We start from the raw sequence: 15,746 nt of genomic DNA, 5'->3' as shown, positions 1-15,746 counted from the left end.
GAGACATTGGAGTAAATACTTTCTGATTGGATGCCAATCTGTCCTGGTTATGAATAACAGGATGCACAACATAAACTAGTTATTACAATTTCAAAGTAGATATCGTAACAGAGCAGCCGGGTGTGCATATAAATCTTTCAGCTTGACAGGGCTAGTCAAGGAAATTTAAAAAAATAAATACCATAGAATGGTTTTTAAAACATTTCACAATAAAATGGTTTGCTATTCAAGACAAAGGTGAAAGAATGTTTAGAATTTTTTTGTAGGAGATATATGAAGGCTTATTGAATAAGAATAACTTGAAGAAAGGCAGTTATAGAATTCAAGGGAATCAAGTGATCTGCGAACAAAGTAGGAAAGCGGCATTGAGCAAAAGATCAACCGTGATTCTGAAAAAACAGATACAAGATAATGAATGGTTTACCCCTGCTTTTTAATGTTTTTGAAGAAATCCTATTAACTCTCACTAAATAATCAGTTGGTACACTCAGCACCAATTCGGAAGACCATGTTTTAACAAAGTATATGAATGGATACAAAGCAAAATCACTAAAATAATCCAATTTATACAGACTTCAATTATGCAAAGGGACTGGAAAAGCATAGGTCTCCTTAGAGCTAAATCTTCTTTCTTTTTTGGCTTGGCTTCGCGGACGAAGATTTATGGAGGGGGTAAAAGTCCACGTCAGCTGCAGGCTCGTTTGTGGCTGACAAGTCCGATGCGGAACAGGCAGACACGGTTGCAGCGGCTGCAGGGGAAAAATGGTTGGTTGGGGTTGGGTGTTGGTTTTTTCCTCCTTTGCCTTTTGTCAGTGAGGTGGGCTCTGCGGTCTTCTTCAAAGGAGGTCGCTGCCCGCCAAACTGTGAGGCGCCAAGATGCACGGTTTGAGGCGATGTCAGCCCACTGGCGGTGGTCAATGTGGCAGGCACCAAGAGATTTCTTTAGGCAGTCCTTGTACCTTTTCTTTGGTGCACCTCTGTCATGGTGGCCAGTGGAGAGCTCGCCATATAACACGATCTTGGGAAGGCGATGGTCCTCCATTCTGGAGACGTGACCCACCCAGCGCAGCTGGATCTTCAGCAGCGTGGACTCGATGCTGTCGACCTCTGCCATCTCGAGTACTTCGACGTTAGGGATGAAAGCGCTCCAATGGATGTTGAGGATGGAGCGGAGACAACGCTGGTGGAAGCGTTCTAGGAGCCGTAGGTGATGCCGGTAGAGGACCCATGATTCGGAGCCGAACAGGAGTGTGGGTATGACAACGGCTCTGTATACGCTTATCTTTATGAGGTTTTTCAGTTGGTTGTTTTTCCAGACTCTTTTGTGTAGTCTTCCAAAGGCGCTATTTGCCTTGGCGAGTCTGTTGTCTATCTCATTTTCGAACCTTGCATCTGATGCTAAATACATTAATGATAAATGAAATCAACAAGATTTCTTATAGAATAACTAGGAATTGTTTTCTATCGCACGAACAACAGTAACCATACAATACAGATTTAATGTAATAGCAACAAGAACAAAGGGTCTTCAAAAGTAAAATGTTGTGATTTTTTTTCAGAGGCAATGAGGATGGCAAAACTAAATTTAATCATGATTTTTGTTACAAGTTACAGCAACCACAAAGAAGGCATATCACACAGGGGTAAAGATGAACAATTACTTTATTAACAAAAAAATTCACCTTCAAACTTTAATTCAAACACTCCCCCCCTTTTATAACAATGCCGAATGGTTACTATGCAAATCTCTATAACAGTGTAAAACTAATAAATTCCCCAGCCTAAATATAACATACGTAATTAAAGTCTAAGTTATATTTCCAACCAGCCCACAGAAAAACTTAGTCACAAAACAAAGACAAAACACACAAGACTCACAGAACTTTGATCTCAACTGAAGCAAAGATTTTGATACACTAAAGCCAAATGTTCTTGTGAGAGAGAGAGAGAACAAAATTCAAAGTTGTCTTGTGTTGCTTGCAGAGAGAGGAACAACTGGTTTGGTCCGGATCCTTCTGGCTGCCTTTGGAATGTTCATCCTTTTTGAAATTCCAACATTCTAAACTGTCTTCCAGACCATAACTCATGCTTTGGGCCTTCTTCCACTCCACAGCACCCCCAGTGGAAGTTTATCGTCCAAGTCCATAAATTTTAGATCATTTTCTGCACATGCTCAATCCGTCTCACATTCTCTCAGCAGTCCACCTTCACCTTGGCTCTCTAAGGCAAACTCACTTTTTAACATAAAACTACACAACACATAGGCCAATACACAACACAGAACTCTGTAACATTTTCAAAAGAGCAAATCTGCAGACAAGGTACCGTGAAATGAAATATTTGTGTTGTATTGTTCATTGAAAGTCACAAAACTATCTCGCAAACAAACAAAAAGTGCTTTGGAAAATCAGTCTTACTATCTCAGATTGCAATTTACCACAAGATTACCGGAAATAACAGTCATATATGCAAGACGTGTGTTACCTCCGTCAGCACATCAAACAAGATCATCGATGGATATTGTTGAAAGTTGCTTATAATATGAAGTGGTAAAGGAATTAGCATTCAAAGCAAGAAACACATTATCACCTACATTGATCAAGTTACGAAAAAATTGTGGTAAGTTTCAAATATTTTCAATTTTGAAAATATGCATTTAAAATATGTATTAAAATACATATTTAAATCTGTGCTTGTCACATTTAATGCCTTTTAATTGAAATGAATGTGTAAAAATATGAAATAAATGCCAGTAGGAATAACAAGTGCTACATTTGCATTCATGGAAAATGTGACTAATATTTTACAACAAAAAATTATTAGAAGTCCAGATTATTTGGGAGGCAGAGAGTGTAATAGACTGGAGTTACAGGTAGAAAGTCACACTGAGGAGATAGGAGACAGGTTACAGTGATTGTCAGGAGAGGGAAAAGGAAGAGGCAGTCAACAGGGAACATTGTGGTTGCTATCCTCAATAACAAGTAAACCATTTGGATACGGTTGGGGGTGAAAAGCTACTAGAGGAAGATGCAGCAGCCAGGACTTTGGCTCAGTCTTGCATCAATGTGGGCAAACAATTGGAGGGGATTCTTAGAGATTTACGAGCATTTTGAGCAGTCTTCTCAGAGGCAAGTCAGCAGAGCTTTGTGAGAGGAAGGTCATGCCTCACGAGCTTAATTGAGTGTTTTGATGAGGTACCTGAGGAAATAAATGAAGGTAAGGCAATGAATGTAGCACATATGGATTTTAATAAGGCCTTTGACAAGATCCGCATAGTGGGCTCATTCAAAAAGTCATGAAGCGTGGTATCCAAGGAACCTTCACTGCTTGGATTCAGATTTGGTTTGCACAGGGTTGTATTAGATGGGAAGCCTGGAGATTCATCACTAGCATTCCTTAGGAATTTGTTCTGGGATTTCTGCTCTTAGTGATTTTAATCAATGATGGATGAAGAAGTGGATAGGTGGGTCAGTATGCTTCCAGATTATATGAAGTTTGGAGGTGTTGTGGATGGTGATGAAGACTTTGTTGGTTACAACATGATATAAACAAGATGCAGAGTTGGTTGGAGAAGTGGAAGATGCAGTTCAATCCAGGTAAGTGTAAAGTGATGCAATTTGGGAATTCAAACCTGAAAGCAGAGTATGTGGTTATGGCAGGATTTTTAATAGTGTGGAGGAACATAGGGATCTTGGAGTCCAGGTCCATAGATCCCTTAAGATTGCTGAACAAGTTGATAAGATGGTGCGCTGGTCTTCATTAGTCAGGGGATTGATTTCAAGAGATCGAAGGTAATGTTGCAGCTCTAAAAAATTCCGGTTGGATCACACTTGGAGTATTATGTTCAGCTCTGGTCGCCTCATTACAGGAAAGATATAGATTCTCCAGATAGAATGCAGGTGAGTTTGACCAGGATATTGCCTGGATTGGAGAACATGTCTTGTGAAGCAGGTTCATCGAGGTAGGACATTTCTCTTTGCAGCAATGAAGGATGAGGGGGTGACTTAATTGAGGTATCTCAGATTATAAGGGGTTTAGATTGGGTAGAAAGCCGGTATCTTTTTCTGGTGTGATAATAGCAAATTCCATCAGTTCAAGTGGCTGGAGGAAAGTTTAGGGGAGATGTCACAGTTAAGGTTTTACACAGGGAGTGGTGAGTATCTGGAGGGATGGTGGTGGAGGCTGGTTCAATAGGAATATTCAAAAGACAAAGCACATGGATGTAAGAAAAATGGATGGTTATAGGTGCGAGGGAGGGAAAAATTAGATTCTTGTGAAATAGGTCTACACAGGTTGGCACAAGCCTGTACCATGCTGCAATGTTCTATGTTCTAAAAAGTACTTGTTATTTTAACACATTAATTTATACTTGATTACTTTGTATTAGTGTATTGGATGGGACATACAAGTTTCTATGCTAGTCCATAACAAATCTTTGTGATTTATTTCAGGTGTATTCTGCAGATTCAATTTCTGGTGCCTAACTATGACAGATGATGAATATTATAATTATTATTATGATGAAAACAGCACATTGGCCCCAGATTATTATACATTTTGTAATAATTCCAAAATTAGAGATTTTACTGCAGTTTATATGCCCAGTTTATATGCAATCATATTCTTGGCAGGTCTTCTGGGCAACTCTTTAGTTATTGTTACAAAAGTCTTTTATGAGAAGCTGAAGACCATGACAGATGTCTACATGATGAATCTAGCGATTGCTGATTTGATCTTCATTTGCACACTGCCAATCTGGGCAATTGATGCATACAATGGATGGATTTTCGGAAATTTGATGTGCAAAATTGTGAAAGGCGTGTACACTGTCAACTTCTACAGTTCCATGTTTATACTTACCTGTGTGACCATTAACAGGTACCATGCCATTGTTCAAGCCACAAAAATGACAAAAAATAAAAGAATATATAGTGTGTTTATTTGTACATGGATTTGGATGCTTGCTATCATCATGGCCCTTCCAGAAATTCTATTAAGTAAAACAAGTGCTGATGAATTTGGTATTATTGTATGCAATATGAACTACCCACCTAATTCAAGCAATATAATCAAAGCAGGAGTCCATCTCATGCAGATGGTGGTGGGATTTCTGATACCCTTTATGACCATGATCTTTTGCTACACAATCATTGCAAAATCTCTGCTCCAAGCTAAGGGCTTTCAGAAGAGTAAGTCATTAAAGATTATAGTTGCAGTTGTAACTGTATTCATAATTTGTAATCTCCCATTCAATATTTCACTTCTGCTGCAAACGATGCAGACTGTCAGTGAAGAAAGCACAAGATGTGAATACAATGCAAATATAATCTACGCAATTATTGTAACAGAGAGTATTGCCTATGTACACTGTTGCCTTAATCCTATTCTGTATGTATTTCTTGGAGTGAAGTTTAGAAATAATTTTTGGAAAATTTTAAAAGATATTGGATGCATCAGTCAAAAACAATTAAATGGGTATCTGAAAATTGAGTACAAGACATCACAGCAAAGATCATGTGTAAGTGAAACTACTATGTCTTCTTTAAAACATTTCTGAATACATCAATGTGTATAATTGAATATTATGGGAAGTAGTTCCTTAGGGATTTTCCTCACCTCCTGTTATAACTTTGAAAAGACAAAATGTTAATTTGTAATTCTGGTCTCCTCTTCGACTTCATATAGATTATAATTCCTTTGTCTTCTTCTTTGGCTTGGCTTCGTGGACGAAGATTTATGGAGGGGGTAAATGTCCACGTCAGCTGCAGGCTCGTTTGTGGTTGACAAGTCCGATGCGGGACAGGCAGACACGGTTGCAGCAGTTGCAGGGGAAAATTGGTTGGTTGGGGTTGGGTGTTGGGTTTTTCCTCCTTTGCCTTTTGTCAGTGTATTACACAGTGAATTACATGTTCCAACAAATGCGTTTGAATATTCAGGGTGTCTTGCCAGTTGAGATATGAACCCATTGTAAATATGTAATTCTTTTGATTGCTGATCTCAACCCAAAATACTGAAGTAAACTGTAAAATTATAACCCTAAAATTTATATTCAATCATCTGTTAATATATTTGTTCTTTTAGAGTACAAAGCACAATGTACTTAAAGTTCAAAGATGTTCCCCGTTACTGCTTCCATCAGGCTTCCAGCTAAAACAGTTTCTGCTGAAACTTATCACATGTGACTCATTCAGAGACACATCTTGATTGAACAGCGAAAGGTTATAGCAACTTTTAGACAAACATAAATCTTTGCAAGGATATTGAGACTGCAATCCTGGTAGTACCAGTGCCAAAACAAATCATGAAGCATTAACCAAGATAGATCAAATGACCATTCAGCAGCTCAACAGATTTATGATGCATTTATGTATTATTAACTGGAAAATTTCATCAACATTCCCATTATCCAGATCCAGTAAACAAGGTTGTCCATTTTCTCCTCACTATAGAGCTGTTAGCAAAATCTATCCAGTGAGATCCAGACATAAAAGGATTCAGGGTCAATCAGGAAGAAGATTAATTTATTTGCTGATGATGTACTGATATATCTGACAGAACCAGTTTTTTCAGAAAAACTACAATCTAAACTGGAATATTATGGGATAGTTTCAGGTTATAAAGTCAATAGGGATAAAAATGATATTATGCCACGGGAGGGAATTATCATCAAATTTAGAGAAGTTCACAATAAAAGTGGCTGCTAAATTGTATAAAATATTTAGGGATAAAGATAGATAGTAACATATAATTTATACAAGTTGAACCATCTTCCCTTGTTTAAGAGAATTGGGGAAGACCTTGATAAATGGATAACCCTCCCAATAACTCTTGTTGGCAGGGTCAATTGTATAAAAATGAAGGTGTTGCCAAGAGCCCAACATCTCCACCAAACATTACCAATTCCATTACCTCTTAAGTCTTTTCAAGACTTAAACAAATGCATCAGGAAATTCCTGTGGAAGGGTAAGCCACCCAGAGTGTCTATTGATAAATTATCATGCAATGGGAGGTTTGAAACTCCCAGACTTCAAGAAATGTCATTAAGCAGCCCAAATGAAGTTTGTCACCTCCCACTTTGATAAGGAGAAACAAGCCTTCTTGGGCAAAAATAGAGTTAGATAAGGTTGGAGGATAGCAGAAGATTTTACATATATTAATTGAATTCAAAATTAATTTTTGTGGTAAAAGAAGCCCCCTTATTAAAATATATCATTAATATTTGGAATAAAATAAATGATCAAACTGGGAAGAAAGGGAGTCTATCTCCTAAAAAGCCTCTAACTTAAAATAGGTTTATTCCTTTAACATAGACAATAAAATCCTGGACACCTGGTCCCAAAAAGGGATCAGGTGTATTGAGGATTGCTGTGAACAGGAGCATTAATGTCATTTGATCAATTAAAAACCAAATCTGGTATAACTAATAATACTACCTTCTGCTATTTTCAATTAAAATCTTATTTAAGGGACAAATTGGGCCAAGTAGAAAAGTACATTTAAAAGACTGCAAGAGTATAGTCTTTTACCCATGAAAGATCAATTTAAGAGTCTGATAATGGCAGGAAAGAAACTATCTTTGAATTGAGAGTATGTGTTTTCAACTTCATTTATCTTCTTCCCAACAGAAGGGAGGAGAAGAGAGTATGACCCAGGTAGTGTAACTTTTACTGTAGTGCAGTAAAAAAAGGCCCTGGTTTGAAGGGGACTACAAAGAAATTTATTTCAAAAGTTTATTTCCTATTTCAAATGGGCATCCAAAACAGGGGTTACATAAATCTAGACAAAGATGGGAGACAGATTTGGTGAAATATGAAAAAAGTTGATCCAACTTACGTCGGGACAACATGACCAATACTATTAACATAAGGTATAAATTAGCACAATACAATTTTTACACACACAAATTAAAATCAGATTAATATTTTAGATGTGGCAAAGAAACACTAATCTTTTTGCATTCAACCTGGTCATGTTCCAAGGTGAGGCCTTTCTGGGAAATCTTCCATAACAAATCACTAAGATTCGATTTATACAGATACTGGAATTGTTTATATTGGGAAATATAACAGATGTAAGACCTAAAATGAGGCTGCCAAAACACCAATTAGAATTTGAAAATATCGCATTGGTGGTGGCCAGGAATTGTAGAGGGTAACCTGGAAATCTGATTTCTGTCTAGAGATGACTTGTTGAAAACAGAAATATATGCTTGTATTCCCCTGGAGAAAATTACTTATAACCTTTGGAAAAAATACTATGTTTTTCTAAAAATTTGGAGTCCATATCTTCAACTCATAGATGCAGATTTTTAACGATGCCCCCCCCCACCTCACCCTCAACCCCCGCATCTGGGAATACCTGGGATTCTGGGTAAAGCAGGATATTTGCCCCTTGGCAAGAGATTGATGAATTCAATTAAACCATTTTTTTTGTCTTTTTTTCTTTTCTCTCTTCAATTCTATTGACTATTTCTCTCCTTTTTATCCCTGAAAGGATGGGGGGGGGTTAAAGGCTAGGGTTTTTTTTTCTTTCTTTTTCTTTTCTTACTCAAAATTATCATCGGATGATAAGATTATGTTTCTTTTATGTAATTGATAAATTTCATGTTGATTTGAATATAAATAATCAAAAAAATGTATTCTTGTGAAATTATATGTAAAAGTATAGCCTTACATTTCATACGAACCACCAACAATATCCCAGCACTATTGAAACACATATTTTTGCAGTATTTAAACTGAATAAATTTATGTTCATCATATTAAAATCATCTTTTTTTTAAATCCTGTGACAAATTGTGTTAATGTAATTGATATTCATTCTTCCTATTTATTGACTGCAGTTCCACCTTCAACCACATAGTTCCAAACAAACTCATCGCCACTCTAGAACTAGATCCTCATCTTCCAACCTACAGACTGCATATAGTGAGGAAAAGTGGTACTACCTCCATGTTAATTCCAATGATGCCACACAAGGCTATGTTCTGAGTCCCTTAAACTCCATATACATACAAATGTTTGGCTAAATATTACTCTGAATCCAATGACAAGTTTGCAGATGACACCACTGCCATAGTTTGGATCTCAAACAATGAAACAGAGCACAGGAAGGAAAAATAGAGTCTCCTGTCAGGATAACAACCTCTCCTTCAATGTCAGTAAAATGAAGGAGCTGATCAAAGGCAGCTCAAACCATCAGGAAAACCAACTGCTCTTCCACTAACTCTGTTTACACTTCCTGGTGTTTAGCGAATGCTGCTATCATATTAAAAGACCCATCCTACCTGGGTCATATTCTCTTCTCCTCCCTTCTGTTGGAAAGAAGATACATGAAGATGAAAACACACACCCTCAGTTCAAAGATAATTTATTTCCTGCCATTATCAGACTCTTAAATTGATCTTTCATGGGTAAAAGTCTATACTCTTGCACTCTTTTAAATGTACTTTTCCCTATACTCTGCAGTTTGTCTTTGATACATATGCAATACACAAATACACTGGAGGGACTCAGCAGATCACACAGCATCCATAGGAAGCGAAGGGTAACCAATATTTTGGTCCTGAGTCCTTGGTCTAAGGACCAAAACAGGTATTTATAAAAAGGTAAGGGAAGAGGGAAGGTGTCGCTGGGTGGGGGGGAAAGGAGCACAGTCTGACAAGTAGGAGGTAATAGATGGATACAGATGAGAGGGTAGAAGAGAAAAAAACCTGAGAAGAGGAAGGAGTAGATGGCAGAGAGTAGCTCTTTGATAAGGATATAGGACAGGGGTGGCCAACCTTTTACATTCCATGCATCAAAATAAACAACAACAAGGAGGTCTTGCGAGTGCTGGGCTCAGAGACCACAATGTTATATTTAGCTTCGGGAAGAGGAGAGTGGACAGAGCAGTCAAGAGGTGTGTGTTCGTTGTATGATGGGTGGAGGGGGTGGCACTGACAGGGGGTGGAAATCAGACTCCATCTAGACAAATAGGGCCTCATCTACGCTAATCCTGCCTCCTTCTACATTTATCATGCCATCCTCTACACTAAATGTGCCTCCTTCTAAGCACCATTTCTAATCATCCAATCCGTCACTTTTGGCCATCCCTAATAAGTAAGGGAAGGGGATGGAGCACGAGAGCAAGGAGACAGGGACAGAGAGAGAAAGAGATAAGTGGGAGGGAGTTAACAGAAATTGGAGATGTCGATGTTAATGTTGTTTGATTGGAGGCTGCCAAGATGGAATACAAGATGTTGTTCCTCCAATTTGTGGGTGGCCTCAATTTTGGCAATACATGAGATCATGGACTGACATGCCCATATGACAATGGTGTGTGGAATTGAAATGATTAGCCACTGAGAGGGCCTTGCTGTTGCAGCAGAGCAAGGGTGCTCAACAAAATGATCTCCCAGACTGTTTCCAGTCTCACCAATGTAGAGGACACATTGAGAGCACTGGATGCAGTATATGACCCCTACATATTCACAAATTTTTGTTTCTATTAAGTAAGGTCTTCAGATTAAATTCATCTACTGTTTCTCAGTTCCTTTGCACCCATTTTTTTTCTTTTCAATTTCCATGCTCTTTCTTTTGTTTATGCCTGAATTTAATTGCTCCACCATAAACAGTATTGCTTTCAATTTCCAAAGCTCAAGTTCTTAGATTGCCATCTATCTCTCCATTTCTCTGTTCTTTTTTTGATTCTCCGTAAACCCTACCCACTATAAAACAAGTGGTTGGGTTATGAATTTTAGTTGCTATCACCCCAGTTAGTCATTCTTGACATCTTGCTGCTGTTTGAATGCAAGAAGGTGTTGAATTTATGCTGCTTGTGTAAAAATCTAACTTCCAAAACCAAACTATGTTTACATTTTCAAAATTGCCAACTAAAGCAATTTTGCGTATACAAACATTTCTGGCATGTATCGGGGGAGCACCGCCCTCACCTCAGATACTCAGGCCACATCTCTGAAATGCTAACCTCAGCATACAGCTCCACACAGTTCAGAAGAAAGTTAAAACCAAGTGGGATGAAAAATTGGTGCAACGTAGGAATTCACCAGTATTACACCATCTGCTCAACATTTCGAAGAAGATTCATGTAGAAAGGAATAAAATAAATTATCAACTACCAAAATTAATATTGACACAAAATCAACTAATCCCTTTCACAATAAATAACCTTTCCTTCAGAGAATGGGAGAGAAAAGGGATCAAAAGAATAGAAAATTGTTTTTCGGGAAATAAATTATTATCTTTTGAACAAATGAAGGACAAATATAATATAACTCACGATACAAGGTTTGCATACCACCAACTGAAAACCTACTTGAAGGACAAATTGGGAAACAGTCTGAGGTTACCAGAAGGAAGCAATTTTGAGTATGTGATTACAGACACAATAATAATTAAAAAATTTATAACAAACCCATGTACATCAAACTGCAAGAAAAGGAGAACAAGGAAACAAACTGTAAATCTAAACAAAAATGGGAACAAGATCTAAACATAACGATAAAGAATGAAAGATGGGAAAAGCTATGCTCCGGAACCATGAGAAATACAATAAACATGAGGTTACACATGATACAATATAATTGGTTATACAGGCTATACATCACACCCCAAAAGTTAAATAAATGGGACACAACAGTATCAGACAGATGATTTCGCTATAAAAAGGAAACGGGAACAATACATGCAATTTGGACATGTGAGAAAGTGGAAAAATTTTGGGAAGATCTAAACCAGATATTAAATAAAATCACAAAAAGCAATATACCAAAAAATCCAGAGATCTTCCTTCTAAGTAATATAAGAAATAAAGAATTTGGACTCGATTTGGATGGAGCACAGAAAAGATTTATTATGATAGCCCTAGCTGTAGCAAAAAAATGTATTATGTCAACCTGGAAATTAGAAGACAACTTGAGAATACAACAATGGTACATAGAAATAAATAAATGTATTCCATTAGAAAAAATAACATATAATTTAAGAAATAACATCACAATATTCGAACAAATATGGGAACCATACATGAAATACAATAGAGAAATCCTACCATGAACCTCCACCACCTAAAATGACAGAAGGAGAAGACAACAAAATGAAATGACTCAGTATATAAAAATAAAAGATAAAAATTTCTTGTTTATTTTATTAAGTGATGACATTGTTTAATGGATTTAATGTATCTTATAGATTTAACTTTGAATAAATGGGAAGGGGGGAGAGGGAGGGAGGGAAGAGAGGGGGGAAAGGGGAGAAAATGACACTATATATTCAAGAGAAAAATGTCTGTATGTATTTTGGTCAATATGGTTTATTGTGTAAAAAATAAAAAATGTAAAAAAAAAGAAAATGACAGACTGGAACATATTCAAGGAAGCAGCAACCAATGGTGACTGCATCAATCTGAAAGAGTACACGGCATCAGTGACCAGCTACATCAGTAAGTGTTCTGATGACATCATTGTGCCCAAGTCCATTATAACTCTCTCCAATTAGAAGCCATGGATGACTGTGGAGGTGCATAGGCTGCTCAGGAACCAAGAAGCTGCCTTCAGAGCAGACAACAGAGTAGCCTTAACTACTTCAAAAGCCAAGCTGTCTAAGGCCATCAGGGAAGCAAAGCAAAGCATGCCTAGCACATTCACAATCACTTCCTGGACAACAAGAACACACGACACATGTGGAAGGACATCCAAGACATCACCAACCTCAAGACCACATCATCTGCCTGTGCTGGTGAAGCCTCCCTTCCAGATGAACTGAACAACTTCTCGGCACGTTTTGAGGTAAAAAAATAATACTGTGGCAAGGACGACCACCCCTCCTCCAAGTGATCAGGTGCTGTGTCTTGCAGTGGCCAATGTGAGGAGCTAAGCAAGGTCAATCCGCGGAAAGCTACTGGACCAGATAGCATCCCTGGCAATGTGCCAAGGGAATGTGCAGCTCAGCTAGCAGATGTTCTCACTGACATCTTTAACATCTTCCTGAGAAGCGCCGGGGTCCCAACATGCTTCAAAGCCTCCACCATTGTCCCCGTGTCAAAGAAGTCGTCTGCCTCATGCTCATTATCATGAAGGGCTTCGAGAGGCTTGTCATGAGGTACATCAAGCTCCTGCCACTGCTGTCACTAGACCCCCTGCAATTCACATACAGACTCAACCACTTCATGGACAATACCACTGCCATTGCCCTCCATCTAGCTCTCACCCACCCAAAAAACAAGCACTCATATGTTCAAATGCTGTTTTTGACTTCAGTTCGGCATTCAACACAATGATACCACAGTACCTGATGAGGATGTTAAACCTATTGGGTTTAAACACATCCGTCTGCAATTAGATTCTCGACTTCCTGTTGGGGAGACCTCAGGCAGTCTAGATCAATAACAGCACTTCCAAGACCATCACACTGAGCATGCCCCCCCCCCCCCAAACCCCACAGGGCTGTGTGCTTAGTCACTGCTGATCCACAGCTGTGCAGCTAAACACAGCTTGAATCACATCAACAAATTTGCTGACAACACAAACGTGGTGGACCTGATCGGTAAGAATGATGAAACAGCATACAGAGATGAGTTGCAGTCACCAACAGACAGGTGCTGAGCAATCAACCTGTCTCTGAATGTCAAAAAACAAAAGAGATGGTTGTCAAGTTCAGGAGAGCCCAGGGGGACCTCACTCCACTGACCATTGATGGCTCCACCATTGAGATCGACAAGACTATCAAGTCCCTTGGAGAGCACTTAGCAGAGAATCTCACCTGGTCCCTTAACAACATCTCCATAGCCAAGAAAGCCCAGCAGTGCCTCTACTTCCTGCAAAGGCTGAGGAAAGTTCATCTTCCCCCCCCCCCCCACCCCACTACATTCTACAGCGGATGTATCGAGAGCATCCTGTACAACTGCATCACCTCCTAGTTTGATAGCTGTACCTCCTGTGATAGCAAGACCCTATAGAGGATATTGAAGTCAGAGGAAATCATTAGGGGCTTTCTTCCAACCATGAAGGGCATCTATAACACTCGATGCAGGCAAAAGACAATGAACATTTTGAAAGGACTCCACACATCCTTCATGTAAACTGCCATCTGGTAGGAGGTACTGCAGCATTTGGGCAACAGTTTTTTTTTCCCCTCAGGCCATCGGACACCTGAATTCCCAGAACATATATGCAAAGAGTTCCTTCGTACTGGGACTCTTACAGCATGTGTCTTAATATTTAATATTTTATGTGCTTAACTTCTATTTTAACTTCTATTTATGTAAATATGCTCCATGGTCCTGGAGAAATGATTTACCGTGCGAGCACAATATGAACGATAAATCAAGGTATGTGACTTGATTTGGAATAGTGGGCCTTAGTGTGCATTACAGAAATCCTCCTGCAAAAGATGCCAAGGAACTGTCAGGGATAGATGAGCAGAAAATAATTGAAGTCAATAGAAAAACTGAAAAAAAAGTTATTACTCCAGATAAACCTAAAATGCTGAATTGTCAACATTGATCTTCAAAATCTGACCCAGATTTGGCACAAATCCAGCAGAGTGATTGTGATTCCATCAATACCAGATATATTTAAATGCCACCTGAGGAACTGTGGACATCAACTCTGGGAGTACAGAAATCTGGCTAGATAATAGGCTATATGAGAGTCTCCACACAGACAAACAAAATGTTTATATTGTGGTCAAAGGAGCAGCATGAATTAAGGCACTCTTCCCACATCTGTACCTGAATGTTGCAATCAGTCATTTTAATAGGTGTGAAATTCCAAATCACTTTTTAAGCAGTTTTAGAAACATAGAAGATAGGAGCAGGAGTAGGTCATTCGACCCTTCGAGCCTGCTCCGCCATTCAACGAGATCATGGCTGATCTTAAAGTTCAGTACCCCGTCCCCGCCTTCTCTCCGTAACCTTTAATACCCTTATACTGAAGAAATAGATCTAATTCTCTCTTAAATATATTTAATGAACCTGCCTCTACTGCCCTCTGTGGCAATGAATTCCACTGATTCACCACCCTCTGGGTAAAGGAATTCCATCAGTTTCACATGCTTATTTGCCTGTCTCTCAATTTTTCAGGTGAGAAATTGCCTGAAAGGGTCTGCCAGTGTTTCAATGGAGATTAGATAAATGTTGTGGAGTTAAACACAAACTAAACAAGTTTCATGATCTGCTTCTGCTCTTTAACATAACCTGTAAAAAAAAAATTCCTCTTTGTTTCAACACAACTTGGCAATTATTTATAAGATACACACAATCTTGATTTTTCCATGAGGTATATTCCCATTTCTTCATCTTCGCTAAGTTAGAATCTTCTAAATCCAAAGATCAAATTTCAGTAGCTGAGCAATACTTTTGTATTTAATCCATTTAAATAGATCTGAATTTGTTTCAAATAGGGTAATAGCTTTTCAAAATTCTTTCCCTTCTCCAATGTTATTTCACATGGTATACCATTAACAGTTAATACAATAATGAGGCAGAGGAGAAATACAGAAAGAAACAATGGAGAATCAGAGCGTATTTTTAAAAAAACCTCCCCACTCAAATGCCAACTGCACAAGAACATGTAATAACACTCATTTCCCTTCTGTGATCTCTCTATGAGGCCATGAGACTACTGCAAATTTATGCCACAAATTCAGTGCTGTTGACTTTGTCCAAAGTTAAGGGTAAAATTGTTTACATTCTGAATTTGTCCATTTGACAGGAAAAACATGATTCAGAGAAAATTTCAATTCTGG

The 15,746-nt window shown here is 38.4% G+C and overlaps 2 protein-coding genes across 7 annotated transcripts in view; one reads left to right on the top strand and one right to left on the bottom strand.

Moving 5' to 3' along the window:
- fyco1a (FYVE and coiled-coil domain autophagy adaptor 1a) overlaps positions 1-15,746 on the bottom strand; it is a 169,718-nt gene that overhangs the window by 51,948 nt on the left and 102,024 nt on the right. The window lies entirely within an intron of this gene.
- On the top strand, positions 2,087-8,710 carry LOC138749203 (C-X-C chemokine receptor type 6-like). The gene is made up of 2 exons (XM_069910284.1): positions 2,087-2,619; positions 4,452-8,710. Exon 2 carries the CDS (start codon positions 4,487-4,489, stop codon positions 5,555-5,557), a length of 1,071 nt encoding a protein of 356 aa, XP_069766385.1. The 5' UTR covers positions 2,087-2,619; positions 4,452-4,486; the 3' UTR covers positions 5,558-8,710.

This window comes from Narcine bancroftii, chromosome 1 (assembly GCF_036971445.1).
Source record: "Narcine bancroftii isolate sNarBan1 chromosome 1, sNarBan1.hap1, whole genome shotgun sequence".
In the NCBI taxonomy this organism is placed as follows: domain Eukaryota; kingdom Metazoa; phylum Chordata; class Chondrichthyes; order Torpediniformes; family Narcinidae; genus Narcine; species Narcine bancroftii.
Note: the sequence above shows the minus strand (reverse complement) of the source record. Positions and strands in the feature narration are given on the sequence as shown.